The sequence below is a fragment of the Neolamprologus multifasciatus genome, chromosome 20 (genome assembly GCF_963576455.1).
Source record: "Neolamprologus multifasciatus chromosome 20, fNeoMul1.2, whole genome shotgun sequence".
Lineage (NCBI taxonomy): Eukaryota > Metazoa > Chordata > Actinopteri > Cichliformes > Cichlidae > Neolamprologus > Neolamprologus multifasciatus.
Genome location: NC_140458.1, coordinates 17,706,877 through 17,724,880, shown reverse-complemented (window position 1 = coordinate 17,724,880; position 18,004 = coordinate 17,706,877). Strand labels below are relative to the sequence as shown.

Sequence of the window (18,004 nt, the reverse complement as noted above, 5' to 3'; positions counted from 1 at the left end):
GAGAAATGAAAACTCGCTAAAATACAGTTCCCAGAATGCACCATAAAGATAGTCTCATGACTATGATAAGGTTTTTTTCCCTTCAACTTTATTTAAAAAATATATATCATACATAGCCGTGTCCCAATTCAGGGGCTGCAGCCTTCGAAGGGCGCATTCAAAAGCCTCGATGTGTAGCCCAGAAATGCGGCCTCCTTTTTCCTTCGTGGCCCAAACCATCCCAAGATTCACAGCGCGGCGGTGGTGGAATATTTTCTAAATAATGGCGCACGGCTCAAGAGTAAATTTCTAAAATTGATTACTGGGTTTTATCTAGTGATGGGCAAAGCGATGCTTTGTGACACTCTGAAACAAAGCAGTTGTGTCGAAACTGTATTGAGGCTTCGAAACCCAACCCCATCCCCGCAGACATGCCCTGCACAATTTCAAACAAAGCTACTTATTATATCAGACTGTCAGTAATTGTGATCAGCAGATGTTTTCATACAAACAAGGGAAGTATAATAATGAGACTGTTAAAGACAGATCTGTGACTATAGTGATCGATGTGCTTCAGCAAATTTCTCCATCTGTTAATATTCGTGCTGCTCACAATAAATCAGTGTATATAGTAACAGTCCATTTCACGCACATCTTCATCCTCTGCTGAGCAGCCTCTGAACTATGCAGAAACTTTCCTGAACTTTATCTTGTGACACTAGCGTGATGTTTTACTGGGAGTCTAGAGTTTTGGTCATAGTGAACCTGCATAAGAAAAAGAAAAAAAAACACACACATCTGTCATGAAAATTGTTAAGAAATAGATCGCCTGTAATTAATGAATAAGTTTTATTGGCGTCTCTTTTTATAGTATAAACATATTCTTTATGGCGGCGCATATGTAAGTAACGGATTGTAGTGAGGATGAAGTCACTTAATGCTGCAAATGACATTTTCTATTGAAAGCAGACAAAACTAAATGTTCTCCTTAAAGCAGGTGTGTTGTTGTTATTGAGATCTTTTAATGATTTTACAGCCCATGTCTTCACAATCCACAGCAAAAAATAATAATGACAGAGAGGGTATTATTTTCTTTTACACGCACATATAATTGAAGCGGTAGTATCAAAAACATGAAGTCAATAATTACAAGCCTCAGTCCAAAAGACTGGGTATGGTACGCCACCAGTCGAAACTGGGGTACCAAAACCTGGGTTTGTCATGGTCATGTGATCTGGGTGTTGTGAACCACGTTTTGGAGCAGTGTTTCGAAACATCTGCACTTCGGGATGTCGAAATGTCTGCTTGGAGCTTCCCATCTCTAGTTTTAATTTACTAAACTAGCGACACAAATATTCCAGTATCGAAGAACATGAAAAATTACTTTTGGTCACATGTCGGCAACGTTACCTGACATCTCAGGTAAGAAATCTGATCGCATTTAGTAACCCTCACACGACAAAAAGTAAATGTCACTTAGAATCCCAACTTTATTAGAGAATAGATATTTTGTTCTCTAATAAAGAACAAATACTGCCTGCTGTTATTTCAGCGGTGAATATTAGGTTTTGTTTGACAACACAACTATATATATATATATATATATATATATATATATATATATATATATATACACACACACACACACACACACACATATATATATATATATATGTCCGTATAAGAATAAGGTTAACCAATGACACAGACCGTCCATGTTGCATTTTAATAAGCTATCCAGTCATGACAACATGAGGTTGCACAAAAACTCATAGATAATATTATATTGAACTACAGATACAAGCGCGTCTGTGTACTACCAAGGGGTTTTCACAAAGCGAGTGGCTAATTTGAGTACCCCGAACACCGGAACTGAACTGATCATTGAACTGGAAGTTCTTTCATTTTAGCTGAAGACTGAAAATTGTTTCCTTATTTTCCCACGGTGTCAGGCTGAAGACCAAAACCATTAAACGAACTCGTATCTGAAACTCACCCTGAAAGCAGCAGTGCCGCATGTTAATAGGGTGGAAACCTATGTCTTTAACAAATATCGTGCAGTTGACCAAAACATTAAACGTAGCTAAACTTGGTTTCTACCTTCAAAGAAGCGTTGCTATTACATCCCGAGTAGCTAACTTACCGTTAGCTGCCTACTGAAGTTTGATAGCTTCGGACTCATCAGGACACATTAAAGGTAACACAAATGTACCTTTGATAATTATGTATATCTTTTGTTTCGTTGTAATTTTTTTTACTGATCTTATTACTGTAGGTAGGTGACGTTACAGCTTACATGAAATCATGACTAAATCGATGAGGAGTCACAACAAATAACGTAATTCATAAAGATCGGTGTAGCATTGTATTGCGTAATCTTTACATATTAGTGGTTATTAAGCTAGAGAACAATAACAGGGATGTGGCAATCATACGAAAAACAAACAAACTGCAGTTTCTTTAAATCTATTTAAATGTAGTTAGCTTTCTAGCTAACTTCCGTTTGGTACGTGGCTAGCTGTTAACCTGTTTTGTGGTTTGCTGCACAGATGGAAGTGGTTCTTGTTTATTTTATTTTAGAAACTATTCAAGTGAGTTGGGCTCGTGAATTTATATAAATGCTAACAAGACTTTGAATTTACAGTCGCCACAACATAAGCAGACATTTCGTATTTGACTAGTGATTTATAATGCTTGTTGTTTTCGCAGGCATTGGGACGGTGATGAAACGGGCATTTATATTGACATTTTACTTGCATTCAGTCTGAATGTTCCCAGAATGCAGTATGGAATGTAATTGTCATTAAAGTGGACATGAAACAGTGCATGTATTTTTAGGGTATGATATACTCTGTCAGAAACCCTTTTCCTTGTTTTGGTTTAGAAATTCTCATCTCACATTATCTCACCTAGTGGATTGCTTGATTGTATAAGTGAGGAAAAGTGAACATCAGATGTAAATGAAGGCGTCTGTGACATTAAAAATTTATGAAACCTCTAATAAAGAAAGGGAAGAACAAACAACCCAACATGTGGCATCTAAATAATTCAACGTTTTGTAAAAGTATAAAAGTTAAACTTTATTATCTTGTCCGCACCCACAAAGAGTTGATGTTTACAGAATATGCCCAATCACAAGGGTTAGCAAAGCACATATTTTGTAAATGAAGAATGAACTGTATTGTAAAATATTAGGAGAGGAAATAAATGTAGATTAAATGCATTATACAGTTTAAGCGCAAGATATCTGCTGCAGCCCAGGTAGCGGTATGAGACGGCTGCTGTACAGAGTCCATAGTATTAAAAAGTGTTGTCATTAATGTGTGTACATTAAAGGCCCTTTCACATAGGCCATGGCATGTGCTGTGCTGACAGCTAGCTAGAGCGTAGGACCCAAAATCCTCTATGCGAGTTTGTGTTGTAATATGTTCAAATGTTTAATTTTAAAAAATGCATTGGTCATTCATAAAGAAGAATGCTTCTATCCCCAGAGCCATTGAAAGGAATGACTTAAAGACTCTGGAGTCAAAACATTTACTGAACTCAGAAACACAAAGAGTTTGTTTTCCTTCCTTGTGTAGTTGAACTTAGCGTAGCTGTAGGTGTGAAGGTACTTTGCAGCATGCAGTGGTGAAAGTTCAACTGGTCTGAATTTTGACTGCGGTATGCACAAGTACTTGCACTGCGCTTTGCTTGGCACAGTGGGAAATGTTATTGCCCGGCGCAAGCGTTAGAAATAACTAGGTTTCAGAGCGCAGCACTGCGTGTACCGCGTCCTGTGGAAAAGGGCCTTCAGTGCGTTGAGACATCAGTAAGGCTGGAAAAGACTGATCAGTCTCTTCATTTGGAAAAAAATCTCACTATAATTACGGGCTTGGGCACGCATCAGTTTTCATTTTCTTGTCCTTATGTTCAGTTTGTGTTGACTGTGTTGTGCTTGGGAGTGTTCATTACTTTACTTGAGGCACTCAGTTTCTCCATTTTTAAGTTTCTTTTATGATAGATTTACTCACTGCTGATATTGAGAGTGAAAGAGAGGCAAGGTGCTCAGGAGTGAGCATTTGAGGGAATTATTGTTGTACATGACACAAACTGCTTTTACAAAATAGAACGACTTAGTAAAAGCTAAAAGTAATTCACATTTATACAACATAAAGCAAATTACTCATATTTTCAGAAAAACCCACCTTTTATGTGCAACATTGATCTTATTCAGAGTTAATAAACACTTACTTGCTCTGTTCTGTTTCTCTAAATAACGTAGTTCATTGTACTGTTATTAGCACCAGTCATTGCCCAAATGCAGGTTAAGTGGTGTGGAAATTTGAACAGCGCACAAACCTGCTAGTCTTATCTAAATGCCGTTATGCGATTCGAGCAGATACTAACATGTAACGTCGTCATACTGCGTGCCACCGATTGGCTGGTCAGTAGCGTCACTCGGTCTCGTTCGTGAAAATTAAAACCGCCATTTTTTGAAACCCGGAAACAAGGGAATGGTTATAAAAAAGCAACGCCGTGGTCCCCGAAGCACCAGGCTTCTTCTTTTTTTTTTTTTTTACACACAAAAAAGCAAGATAGTGGCAGGTTAAATGCTTGAGTGGCTGATAAATTTTAATTTCCACCCATGACTGTAATTATGAAATGCCTTCTCAAAAGTAAGATGTGAGTGATCCTATTTGTTTGTTTGTATCATGTTAACGTTTGGTTATTCATGTTTATGTTCACTAATAGTAAGCTTTGTCAGAAGTGCTTGAAAATTTATGTCTTTGTTCCTTTCCTTATTTGTAGTTCATCAATTGATTGGAAGGAGGAGTTGCAGGGATTTTTGCATCCCTCGTCACCATTGGCCCCTGAGATGACATCACAACAACCTCAACTCCCTAATGCTCTTATACCTCCCCAGCTTGCTCAGAACTCCAATGCTCAGCAGATCCGACCTCACATTCACCCGAATCAGCTGGAGTCGAGTCAGAGCAGTGCAAATGCTGGGCTTCTTGAACATAGGCCTCTGACAGGCAGGCCAGGCTGCCCTGGTGCTTTAGCCACTACTGGGGAGTTGGTCAACAGGAATGTTTCTGTTTCCTCCACCAACTCTAGCTTGACCAGAAGAGATGGGGGCTTTGAACCATGGCCCGAGGAAGCAGTGGATAACTCCCATGGGCTGTACTCACTCCACCGTATGTTTGACATAGTTGGAGCCCAGCTAACACATCGGGATGTAAGGGTACTGTCATTCCTGTTTGTTGATGTGATTGACGAGTATGAGCGAGGTGGCATCAGGAGTGGAAGAGATTTTCTGCTGGCATTAGAGCGCCAGGGTCGCTGTGATGAGACAAACTTCAGACATGTGCTGCAGCTTCTAAGGATTATCACCCGCCATGACCTTTTGCCTTATGTCACACTCAGGAAACGGCAGGCCGGTGAGTTAATCTAACCACATCCATGTTGTCCTATAAATGACTACAAAAATAACTTGCACATTCATGCAGGAATTTACATTAGAGTGGTGTGAAGCAGGAAAAATGGGAAAAATGGATTTTAGTTAGGCTGACGAGGGCCAAATTGTCATAGGTAGACAACTGGATTGGGGCATCTCAGTGCCCCGGTCTACAGTAGGTAGTATCTATCAAAAGTGATCCAAGGAAGAAACAGTTGTAAACTATTGACCGGGTCATGGGCAGCCAAGGCTCACTGATGCATGTGGAAAATGAAGGCTTGCCCATGTGGTCAAATCCAACAGACAAGGTACTGTAGCTAAACAAAAAAAAAAAAAGTTGAAGCTGGTTTTGATAGAAACGTGTCAGAATACACAGTACATCACAGCTTGTTGCATATGGGGCTGCATAGCTGCAGGCCAGTCAGGGTGCCCATGCTGGCTTCGTCCACTGCTAAAAGTACCAACAGTGGCCAAGTAAGCGTCAACATTGGACCATGGAGGAATGGAAAGCTGTGCCTAGTCTGATGAATTGCCATTTTGTTTACATCACATGTGCATCTCCATCACTAACTGGGGACCACCTGGCACCAGGATGCACTATGGTAAGAAGGCAAGCTGGCAGAGGCAGTGTGATGTTTTGGTAATGTTCTGCTGGGAAACTTTAGGTCTTCTGGATGTTACTTTGACATATAACTTAAGCATTGTTGCAGACCAGTTCACTTCAGTAAGTTATATAGCACCAAGTCACAACAATAGTTGCCTCACAGTGTTTGTATTGTAAGGTAAAGACCATACAATTAAACAGAGAAACCACAACAATTAGATGACCTCCCATGAGCAAGCACTTTGTGATGGTGATAAGGAAAAACTTCCCCTAAACAGGAAGTAACCGCTAGCAGAACCAGGCTCAGGTAGGGGCAGCCATCTGCAACTCACCCCGTGTTAGCTTAACGGTGCACTTAATCCAAGACTGACACTGCAGTCGATGTTTGGAGACAGGATGTTTGCCTGACAACCACACAGGAGCAGTAATGACAGCCGGAGGCCTCAGGGAAGCGCTTGTGTGACTGTGTGCGTCATCTAGTGGGTTTTACTGTGGGATAATGCTACTTAAGGCCCAGTCTAGCTTTAAAAAAGAAAACAAAACAATCCAGCAGTCAGAAATATCATCCAGTGTCACCGGCTCACTAACATGAATTTCAAGCCTTTTTACTTTTTACATTTTTTTAACATGATTTTTTTAAAAATTTTATTCTGTTCCATTTTCATTGAAAGCCTTTGTTTATAACCATGTTGCTTGGAGTAAAGACATCGTTCTTGAACCGTCACCTTATTTGTGTATTGTCTTAATGCAAACATTAAAATGATACATATAAAGTTAATTTAATCCATTCTTTACATAAATGTTGATTGTTGCATGTCATCTTTGCATTATGTGTGACTGATTCCTGTAGTTTGAAGAGGATTAAATGGTAAATGGCCTGTATTTGTATAGCGCTTTACTAGTCCCTAAGGACCCCAAAGCGCTTTACACAACCAGTCATCCACCCATTCACACACACATTCACACACACATTAGCTTTTGAAATAAAATAATTTCCGAAATCATTTCTTTTCAGTGTGCCCAGACCCTGTTGATAAATACCTGGAAGAGACATCAGTGCGATATATATTACCAAGAGGAAGAGTACAGAACAAAGACACTGTACCGTACAGAAGAACAGGTGGGTGCTTATTCACATTTTACAGTACGATTCAGATGACTAAAAAACATAATGAAAATAATGTTGTTTTCTAGGTCCCCAGCCAGTCATTTGTTGTTCCCCATCAGCACCACACGTGGGTCCTGCACAAACAAAGCCAACTCCTCCTGTACCAAACCGCAAACGGAAGAGAATTCACTCTTCGGCTGACTGCAGAGAGAAGCAAACATGCGGTAAGAAGAAACTGCATATACTGCGTTATCTGATTTGATTTGGTTTGATATACCTTTATTAGTCCCACAAGGTGAAATATCAGTGTTTCTATTCTACTATCTTATGTGTGTGTGTATGTGCACACATACACCAAACATATCCAATCACAGCCCTGCATCATTTTGTTTTGTTTTTTTACAATATATATATATATATGTGTGTGTGTGTGTGTGTGTGTGTGTGTGTGTGTGTATATATATATATATATATACATATACATATATGTGTGTGTATATATATATATATATATATATATATATATATACACACACATATACACACATATACACACACACACACACAGTGGGGCAAAAAAGTATTTAGTCAGCCACCGATTGTGCAAGTTCCCCCACTTAAAATGATGACAGAGGTCAGTAATTTGCACCAGAGGTACACTTCAACTGTGAGAGACAGAATGTGAAAAAAAAATCCATGAATTCACATGGTAGGATTTGTAAAGAATTTATTCGTAAATCAGGGTGGAAAATAAGTATTTGGTCAATAACAAAAATACAACTCAATACTTTGTAACATAACCTTTGTTGGCAATAACAGAGGTCAAACGTTTACTATAGGTCTTTACCAGGTTTGCACACACAGTAGCTGGTATTTTGGCCCATTCCTCCATGCAGGTCTTCTCAAGAGCAGTGATGTTCTGGGGCTGTCGCCGAGCAACACGGACTTTCAACTCCCGCCACAGATTTTCTATGGGGTTGAGGTCTGGAGACTGGCTAGGCCACTCCAGGACTTTCAAATGCTTCTTACGGAGCCACTCCTTTGTTGCCCGGGCGGTGTGTTTTGGATCATTGTCATGTTGGAAGACCCAGCCTCGTTTCATCTTCAAAGTTCTCACTGATGGAAGGAGGTTTTGGCTCAAAATCTCACGATACTTGGCCCCATTCATTCTGTCCTTAACACGGATCAGTCGTCCTGTCCCCTTGGCAGAAAAACAGCCCCATAGCATGATGTTTCCACCCCCCATGCTTCACAGTAGGTATGGTGTTCTTGGGATGCAACTCAGTATTCTTCTTCCTCCAAACACGACGAGTTGAGTTTATACCAAAAAGTTCTACTTTGGTTTCATCTGACCACATGACATTCTCCCAATCCTCTGCTGTATCATCCATGTGCTCTCTGGCAAACTTCAGACGGGCCTGGACATGCACTGGCTTCAGCAGCGGAAACACGTCTGGCACTGCGGGATTTGATTCCCTGCCGTTGTAGTGTGTTACTGATGGTGACCTTTGTTACTTTGGTCCCAGCTCTCTGCAGGTCATTCACCAGGTCCCCCCGTGTGGTTCTGGGATCTTTGCTCACCGTTCTCATGATCATTTTGACCCCACGGGATGAGATCTTGCGTGGAGCCCCAGATCGAGGGAGATTATCAGTGGTCTTGTATGTCTTCCATTTTCTGATGATTGCTCCCACAGTTGATTTTTTCACACCAAGCTGCTTGCCTATTGTAGATTCACTCTTCCCAGTCTGGTGCAGGTCTACAATTCTTTTCCTGGTGTCCTTCGAAAGCTCTTTGGTCTTGGCCATGGCGGAGTTTGGAGTCTGACTGGTTGAGGCTGTGGACAGGTGTCTTTTATACAGATGATGAGGTCAAACAGGTGCCATTCATACAGGTAACGAGTGGGGGACAGAAAAGCTTCTTACAGAAGACGTTACAGGTCTGTGAGAGCCAGGGATTTTCCTTGTTTGAGGTGACGAAATACTTATTTTCCACCCTGATTTACGAATAAATTCTTTACAAATCCTACCATGTGAATTCATGGATGTTTTTTTTCACATTCTGTCTCTCACAGTTGAAGTGTACCTCTGGTGCAAATTACTGACCTCTGTCATCATTTTAAGTGGGGGAACTTGCACAATCGGTGGCTGACTAAATACTTTTTTGCCCCACTGTATGTATGTATATGTATATGTATATATATGTATATGTGTATATATATGTATATATATGTATATGTATATATGTATATGTATATATATATATATGTATATGTATATATATATACTAGGGGTGCAACGATACACAAAATTCACGGTTCGGTTCGATACTTTGGTGTCACGGTTCGATATTTTTTCGATACAAAAAAATGTTCATGCTTTTTATTAATTTGTCATTTATTAAATTTTCACAGCACATTCTGCACCACATCTCTGTGCGTTCATCATTTGTTTGAAGCCAGCTCACCTCCTGCAACCACTTTTCCGAGAATATGTGTTTCTTTTGTGGTTTGGACTCCTGACATTTCTTTGGAGGTGGAGGAACACCAAAGTAACTGCTTAAAGGAACTTCTTCGACATCTTTAAGAGTTCTAAACAAATGTCTGTCCTCCTCCAGAAAATCCTATGTTTGCAAACACGCGTTGCAACTTCTTATCTTGTGCGCGTTTTTTATTTTGACAGCGAATACGCACCTGCGGACCACTTATGTGCAGCCCTGGTTATTTAGCTCGTCATATTGCAGCCACAGAAATTATTTTGTCCATGAAACCATAAAGCTGCACTTTCTTTTTGCCTTATAGTCTGATTTGTCATAACGTTTCCGTTTTGTGGTAAGCTTTTCTTTGGCTGTCACTTCTTCACCCTGACCTGTCTTATTTGGCTCAGCAGAACTAAAATATATATCCTGCTGCTTTTACACACGCACTCGCATAACGCTCAGCAATACTCTGCGCGATCAACCTCTCACATGTTTAAGCTTGCTGCGGGAGATTTCACTTGTCATGTTTGCATAGTAAGCTAACGATTGATAAGACGATGTCAGAGGAATTGGTGCGCAAATTATCATCACTCACCAATCAGTGCTGTCGCTCTCTATACACAGTTCGCGCGATTGCAAAGTGAAAGCAAAAAACAAGCGCAAATTCAAACGCGATTTCAATGTGTCACATATTGACAGTGGCTCACCGATGCCAATGACATAATTACCCAGCTACATTTCCGAAAGAATGCAAAAGCATTGACATATATTTTTCCTTCCTATGATAGGCCGACGGGCAGGGCAGGGCAGCCCGACTGGAAAAATCGCTAGCCCGACGTCCCGGGCTAGCGATTTTTCCAGTCGGAAATTTTGCGAGCCCTGTATCTGATTGAGGAATCACTCATCTTTGGAAAAGAGAGTTTATTACAGAGGAATGGCTCTTTCCAAAATAAAAGCTATAATATACGCTTCTTCTGGGCTATATTCTCAGCAGCATATTAAACATATCAGGTCCCCATAAGGAGAATCATGTGCTAACCGCTGACTCCGGTAAAGTTTGTAGCATGCCTGCTTGTTGTTTTTCTCTGCTTCCACTTGTCTTTGCACTAGGATGATGTCGGCGTAAATGTGCAGTCATATTCATTGTGTTCCCACTAGTGCTGTCAGCGTTAATCTGAAATGAGGTTAACGCCACAACACGGCAAATCTCCGTTAACGAGCTACTGCGGATCGCCCCGTGTGTGGGGCTGGACAGCTAACTGCGCTAACACACTAGTTCCCACCCATGTAATTGAGCATTGCGTGGCACATCCAACATACTGTTTTACTTTAGTCCATGACAGCTTACCTTCAGGGTCATACTTCACATGACAACCAAAATAGTTCCAAACGCCAGATCTGAATGAGGGTGGGGGAGGTTCAATTTGCCATGTTGCAAGGAGAGCTTAACTTCTGTCTCGCTAGCTTGCCCTGCGCTCAGTGAATCTGTGTTCGACTACTCCGCCTAGGCTGCACTGTCGAGCGCAGATCCACTGAGCGCTCAACACAGACAGAAGGAAAGTTGATAAAATAAATTAAAAATGTTGTATTGTTCGATACATATGCGTACCGAACCGAAAGCACTGTATCGAACGGTTCAATATCGATACGAGTATCGTTGCACCCCTAATATATACATATACATATATATATATATAAAAGTGTATATATATACATATATACTTTTTGGTATAAACTCAACTCGTCGTGTTTGGAGGAAGAAGAATACTGAGTTGCATCCCAAGAACACCATACCTACTGTGAAGCATGGGGGTGGAAACATCATGCTATGGGGCTGTTTTTCTGCCAAGGGGACAGGATGACTGATCCGTGTTAAGGACAGAATGAATGGGGCCAAGTATCGTGAGATTTTGAGCCAAAACCTCCTTCCATCAGTGAGAACTTTGAAGATGAAACGAGGCTGGGTCTTCCAACATGACAATGATCCAAAACACACCGCCCGGGCAACAAAGGAGTGGCTCCGTAAGAAGCATTTGAAAGTCCTGGAGTGGCCTAGCCAGTCTCCAGACCTCAACCCCATAGAAAATCTGTGGCGGGAGTTGAAAGTCCGTGTTGCTCGGCGACAGCCCCAAAACATCACTGCTCTTGAGAAGATCTGCATGGAGGAATGGGCCAAAATACCAGCTACTGTGTGTGCAAACCTGGTAAAGACCTATAGTAAACATTTGACCTCTGTTATTGCCAACAAAGGTTATGTTACAAAGTATTGAGTTGTATTTTTGTTATTGACCAAATACTTATTTTCCACCCTGATTTACGAATAAATTCTTTACAAATCCTACCATGTGAATTCATGGATTTTTTTTTCACATTCTGTCTCTCACAGTTGAAGTGTACCTCTGGTGCAAATTACTGACCTCTGTCATCATTTTAAGTGGGGGAACTTGCACAATCGGTGGCTGATTAAATACTTTTTTGCCCCACTGTATGTATGTATGTATATATGTATGTATGTGTATATATGTATATATATATATATGTATATTCCAAAGTTGAAAGAGCTGTCGATAGTCCCACTCAAGTTTTTATCAGATTCATGGATGTGTGAGCCCAAGTAGCCAAAAGAGGCAGCACAGTCCATCAGCTGGTTAGCACAACCAAATATAACAATTTCTGTTTTGCTTTCATTAATGAAAATGACAAAAAGTATTGCTTTAACCAATTCATTAGGTTTTTAAGGCAGTTTAACAAGAACCGCACTGAATATCATATGATTATAAATCTGGATCTCATCAGCAAAACGATGAAAAGACAGATTATGTTTCCTCAAAGCAAACCTAATGGGCCCAAAATAGAGGTACACAAAATAGAGGACCCTTGAGGTACACTGCAAGAGTGCAAAGGCAAATTTTAACAGAGAAACTTCTGTTAGTTAGACTTTAAATCAATCCAAAGATTCACCTTTAATGTTCATACGCAGTTCAAAGAGATAAAAGAGTAGAAATAAAGCTGTCTTTTGTATTAACTAAAGCAGTGCAATTAGTTTTGCAGTGAAAGTCATGGTCTCGATGAACTACCTTTTGTTTTTTAATCTAGCCTTGTTGCTTATTATTGCCTTTCAGAACTTAACGTTTTGGGTGGGATATATTTAAATAAACTACACATGTGGTTTATGAGCTCTGTAGCTCTCAATTTACTACAAATTGCACTGAACAGAAAAAAGCATGTGGTAATTTGTTGCTTTATTTGGAATATCAGGAAGGGTATAGTAAAGAAGCGATGTGTGAGTTTGAAGCATATCTTCTGTTGTTTGTTTGTTTTAACACTGTAATGATTGAAATAATCATTATCTTGTACAACATTTACAAGACAATTAATGACAAAGAAGTTGTCCAGAATACTTTGACAGTCTCTTGTTTTTTGTGTTTTTGTTCAACCCTTTCAGATATTCGTCTACGAGTTCGTGCTGAGTACTGCCAGCATGAATCTGCACTTCAGGGCAACGTCTTCTCCAACAAGCAAGAGGCAGTGGAGCGGCAATTTGAGCGCTTCAACCAGGCCAACACTATCCTAAAATCGCGAGACTTGGGCTCCATCATCTGTGACATCAAATTTTCTGAGCTCACCTACTTGGATGCCTTTTGGAGGGACTACATCAATGGATCATTGTTAGAGGCCCTCAAAGGGGTCTTTATCACAGATTCCCTAAAACAGGCTGTAGGCCACGAGGCTATAAAACTGTTAGTCAATGTTGATGAGGAGGACTACCAAGCTGGTCGACGCAAACTGCTCCGTAATTTGGTCACAAGTGGAGGGAGCTCAGCAGTGGGTAACAAAGACTCTGTATCTTAGAAACATTCTCCAGGTGGTAGGGAGTAGAGTGAGATGTGATTGTTGTTTAAGGTGCCTGAAAGGAACTGAAGAACTTCCAGCCAACCCCATTAAATATTTGAGAACTAAGTTCATATGTTATCTACTTGGCATCCCTTTCCATAGCATGTACAGAGAAATGAAACTGTGTTGGCAAAAACAAAGGGGTGATGCAAACAAGTTGGTATTATTGTTCATTTTTTTTTCAAGGATGGAATCAAACAAGTGCATTGAATTTAACCAATTTCTTGTTTGTGGTATGTTAGCTCAGCTCATTTAAAACTTTTAACCTAAAGATACTGTTCAATCCTGTTTTAAGGTGAAGTTATTTTGAATGCAGGAAACACTTAATTCTCACAAGTTACTCCCAGTGGGAGATGTACTTATTTTTAGACTTGTTTTGTGTTTTTTTCCCCAGGTTTTTCCAGGTAGATTACAAATTGTTTGGCATACCCAACGAGAGAATGTTCTGTGAACACTTTTGCAAAGATCAAGCTTCTCTTTCCCTGTCACCTTTACTGTGCCTGGCATTCTTTAACACATTCTGTCTGCCAACAGCTGTGAATTCAAATTCAATTGTAAAGTCACTGCCAGTTTATGGAAACAATGTAAGAGAATAATTCTAATGTGTTCAATTATTTCCAGTGAGAAATGGACTTTTGTGGTGTTCTTAATATGTATGGATTTGAAAGTGTGTCAGTTCCTTTGTCACCCTGTACCTACTTGCTGTGTTAACTATGAAGCAAGACTGATGTTGAATAAATTTTATAACGACACTAAACACAAATCTGTAAAACAGCAGGGAAATTCACACCAGTATGTGCAGTCACGTCAGTAGGTGCAGGAAGCAAGATGCCAGACCAAAGTGATGTGGGTGACAGAGAGTCAGTGATTGTCTGTGATTGGTTACAAATCTCTCATCTAGCTTTAGCTTTAGAATTGGTATAAAGAGCAATCTTTTCTATGGATACAACATGAGCATGTAGTTAAACTTGTCTCCTCTAATAGTGGTACAGGAGGTGTTGAAATAACATCACATCTCATTTCATCCCATCCCTTAAAGAGCAGTTGTCACAGGTATGGTAACTTTCAAACAGAAAATAAAGCGTAAAAAAATAGCACTGTAGAAGCCAAAATAATATAATAGCAAGATGTAAAGCATGTTGATCCTCCACAATTTAAGTTGCACAATTATATGCTTCTAGTGGTAGGAGGCTTTCACAGTGTAACATGAAACTAATAATGGATGGGTGCTTGTGAAAACCACATGTGGCCCCCCGCCCCTAAAATTATAACCACTTTTTATGTTTAATAAATCCAAGTGTAAGACAGGACTAAGAATGTATCAATGTCTGACATATACATGCCCTTTTATCACGCCAAACTATACTTTACTACTTTACAAAGTAGGCCCTATTTCTTGCAATGACATGTAATGTTAATGTTAGTGTTCACCATCAAATGTTGATATGCAGAATCATCTTTTTGGATGCAATTCATCAGGAGAAATGACTAATTGACATTGATGTCAGGCCAATGCAAGCTCAGTTAGAAAATGTGTAATAGCAGTATATCGAGGATGAAGTAGATCGGAGACTGAATATCATTTCAGTATGTACTGTTACCTGGAACACCAATCTGTAATTCTGCTATTTTACATTTTCCTTTGTTTTTCTGTATGCCTACCCTAAAATCTTCTACGACATGAACAGGCCAGTACTCAAGAGAAGCAAATGTGTACTGTGTAATCAGCAAACTATGTTTTTAATGCAGTTGTTCACTTTCCAGCTTAATATTTTCTCTTAATGCATTACAGATATGCTTTTTTTTTTTTTTTTTGTCAAATGTTGTAATGAAATTTTACTTGTGTTAAAAATGTAACTGAATCTTGTCTAGCTTCTCATCAGTTAGTTAAATGGTGACCTGAATTTAGCATTTGGTTTTATGTAACCTTATAAAAATTCCGTGTGTTTTTATTATGATTTTTGATCCTAGGAAAGAAATAAATAAAAGCCCCGTATTGTGTTGGCCATAATGGCATCTTTTGGGACATATCAGAACATGCAAGTTTGACAGGCCACTGTGAATGATATAGAAGAGGCATACATTTTATATTTTTATCCAGTGGAATTTCATGTCAAGGTTAAAAGTTCGTATCTAGGAAATAGGTAGGTGTATGTTGACTGTATGTTATGGTAGTTGTTAAATCCAGCTTTTACATTAAATTGCATGCAACCTGTTATGGTGTCAGTGTCTCAAGTCACAATGTAACCATTTTGTAAATATTTTTGTGGGTCACATTTTCTTACTTCAGTTTTGCATTTCTTTCAGAAAATAGACCTGTAGAAAGTTTTGATTTTACGTGGCACTGCAAATATTACAAAAAAAAAAAAAGAATAATCCAAACTCACCCCTGAAGGCGCTCTTTATCCTTCGATCATGGGTTTGAGGGTCTTGTGCAATAATTTTGCTGTTCATAGGACTGCATTCTTTTGGACAGAGATCTCGGATGTCGTTCCCTGAATCTGCTTGAACCACTCACCGGTCACTGCCCCAAGTAATCTGATTACCACAGGGACTACTGTTGCCTTCACCCTCCGCATCTTCTCGAGCTCCTGTCTCAGCCCTTGGTTATTCTTGAGCTACAGCCATCTTCCTCTGCCTGTCCACTTCTACCACTATTCCTCATGGTTCATGGCTCCTGTTTGCTCGTGGGATTCCAAGGTACATGTAGCTACCTTCAATGTCTGCCTTCTGTTACTAAATGGCAAATTGTTCTGGTTCTTATATAGTACTTTTCTACTCTTCATGCTTGAGAGTTTTGAACATTGTTGTTATGTGTTGTGTCCTTCAGCCCATTATGCTCTTCCAGTATTTCTGCATCTCCAGCCTTGGTGGGGCTGTTCTCATATTGTCCCCTGCCACTGAGAGTACACCTGGGATGGTTCATTGGAGAACATGTGGTTTATTGACCTGGCTTCTATCGCTCTGGTATCACGACCAGTCCAATGTTTGGACACACTTTCTGATTTAAAGGTTTTTCTTTATTTTGACTACTTTCTACATTGTAGATACCGAAGACATCAAATATATGAAGCAAGATATATGGAATTATGTAGCAAAGAAAAAAATTATATATAATTCTTAATATGTCATATTTTAGACAGAGCTCCAGTAGCAGACACATCTCTACATGTTCAGAGGAGACTGTGTGAATCAGGCCTTTATGGTCAAATAGCTGCTAAGAAACCATGACTAAGGAAAAGCAACAAGCAGAAGAGATTTGTTTGGGCCAAGAAACACAAGGAATGGACATTAGACCAGTGGAAATCTGTGCTTTAGTCTGATTTAAGTCTTTGTCTTTGTGTGACGCAGAAAAGGTGAATGATGGTCTCTACATTCATGGTTCTCACTGTGAAGCATGGAGGAGGTGTGAGGGTGTCAGGGGGCTTTGCTGGTGACACTGTTGGAGATTTATTCAAAATTGAAGGCACACTAAACCAGCATGGCTACCACAGCATCCTGCAGCAACATGCCATCCCATTATTGATTTTTCAACAGCACAATGACCCCAAACACACCTCCAGGCTGTGTCACGGCTGTTTGACCAAGAAGGAGAGTGATGGAGTGCTGCACCAGATGGCCTGGCCTCCACAGTCACCTGACCTAAACCCAGTGATGGTTTGGGATGAGATGGAGCGCAGAGTGAAGGCAAAAGGACCAAGTGCTCAGCATCTCTGGGAAATCCTTCAAGACGGTTGGAAACCATTTCAGGAGACGACCTCATGAAGCTCATGGAGAGAACGCCAAGAGTGTGCAAAGCAGGAATCAAAGCAAAGGGCAGCTGTTAGGAAGAATCTAAAATATCAAATATGTTTTGAGTTATTTCACACTTCATAGTTTTGATGCCTTTATTGAGAATCTACAATGTAAACAGTCATGAAAATAAAGGAAAACTATTAAATGAGAAGCTGTATCCAAACGTTTGACTTGTAGTGTACCTCTTAAGGTGGCTGCCCAAGGCTGTGAGTCTTCGCTTGGCAGTTTCTACGGCCTCAGGTAAAGGCAGCTTGTTATACTTCTTTATCACACCTTTTTGCAGTTATGACGGTTAGTTAACTTGCCTCTGTTCTGGCTTGATCCTGGCCTGTAGTCTCCTTCTCCATGGAAGGTCATACTCTTTGTGACTGTTCATTTTGTAACCAAGCATCTCAGTGATTACTGTTGCTGTGGCGTAGATCAGCTGGTGTGTTTTAGCGATGGTCGGGGTAGGGATTATTAATATTAATAACAACAACAATAATAATAATAATAATAATAATGATGATAATGATACATTTTATTTAAAAGTGCTTTTCAAGACACCCAAGGACACTTAACAATAGAATAAAACAGATAAAACAAGACAAAATGAAGAACAATTTTAAAAAAGATAAAATAAAGAAACAGTTCACAGTGAACATGCAGATTTGAACAGATGAGTTGTGATTGAAACTGGCGGAGAGAACCAATGTTTCTTATATCTGT

The 18,004-nt window shown here is 39.8% G+C and overlaps 1 protein-coding gene across 2 annotated transcripts; it reads left to right on the top strand.

The window, feature by feature from the left end:
• The first annotated feature begins 1,261 nt into the window (after positions 1 to 1,261).
• On the top strand, positions 1,262 to 14,264 carry dedd (death effector domain containing). 2 transcript variants are annotated; one of them, XM_085145007.1, is made up of 5 exons: positions 1,262 to 1,401; positions 4,771 to 5,402; positions 7,039 to 7,143; positions 7,218 to 7,355; positions 13,053 to 14,264. In XM_085145007.1, exons 2-5 carry the CDS (start codon positions 4,838 to 4,840, stop codon positions 13,457 to 13,459), a joined length of 1,215 nt encoding a protein of 404 aa, XP_085001133.1. In that variant the 5' UTR covers positions 1,262 to 1,401; positions 4,771 to 4,837; the 3' UTR covers positions 13,460 to 14,264. The 2 variants fall into 2 exon arrangements, with proteins under 2 accessions (XP_085001133.1, XP_085001131.1); XM_085145005.1 differs by lacking the exon at positions 1,262 to 1,401 and adding an exon at positions 1,834 to 2,176.
• Positions 14,265 to 18,004: the final 3,740 nt, after the last annotated feature.

Excerpts from the sequence above, each read along its gene's own strand:
- dedd (XM_085145007.1), top strand. The coding sequence starts at position 4,838 with ATGACATCACAACAACCTCAACTCCCTAATGCTCTTATACCTCCCCAG. Across the intron at positions 5,403-7,038 it reads ACTCAGGAAACGGCAGGCCG|TGTGCCCAGACCCTGTTGAT; the intron begins GTGAGTTAATCT and ends ATTTCTTTTCAG. Across the intron at positions 7,356-13,052 it reads CAGAGAGAAGCAAACATGCG|ATATTCGTCTACGAGTTCGT; the intron begins GTAAGAAGAAAC and ends CAACCCTTTCAG.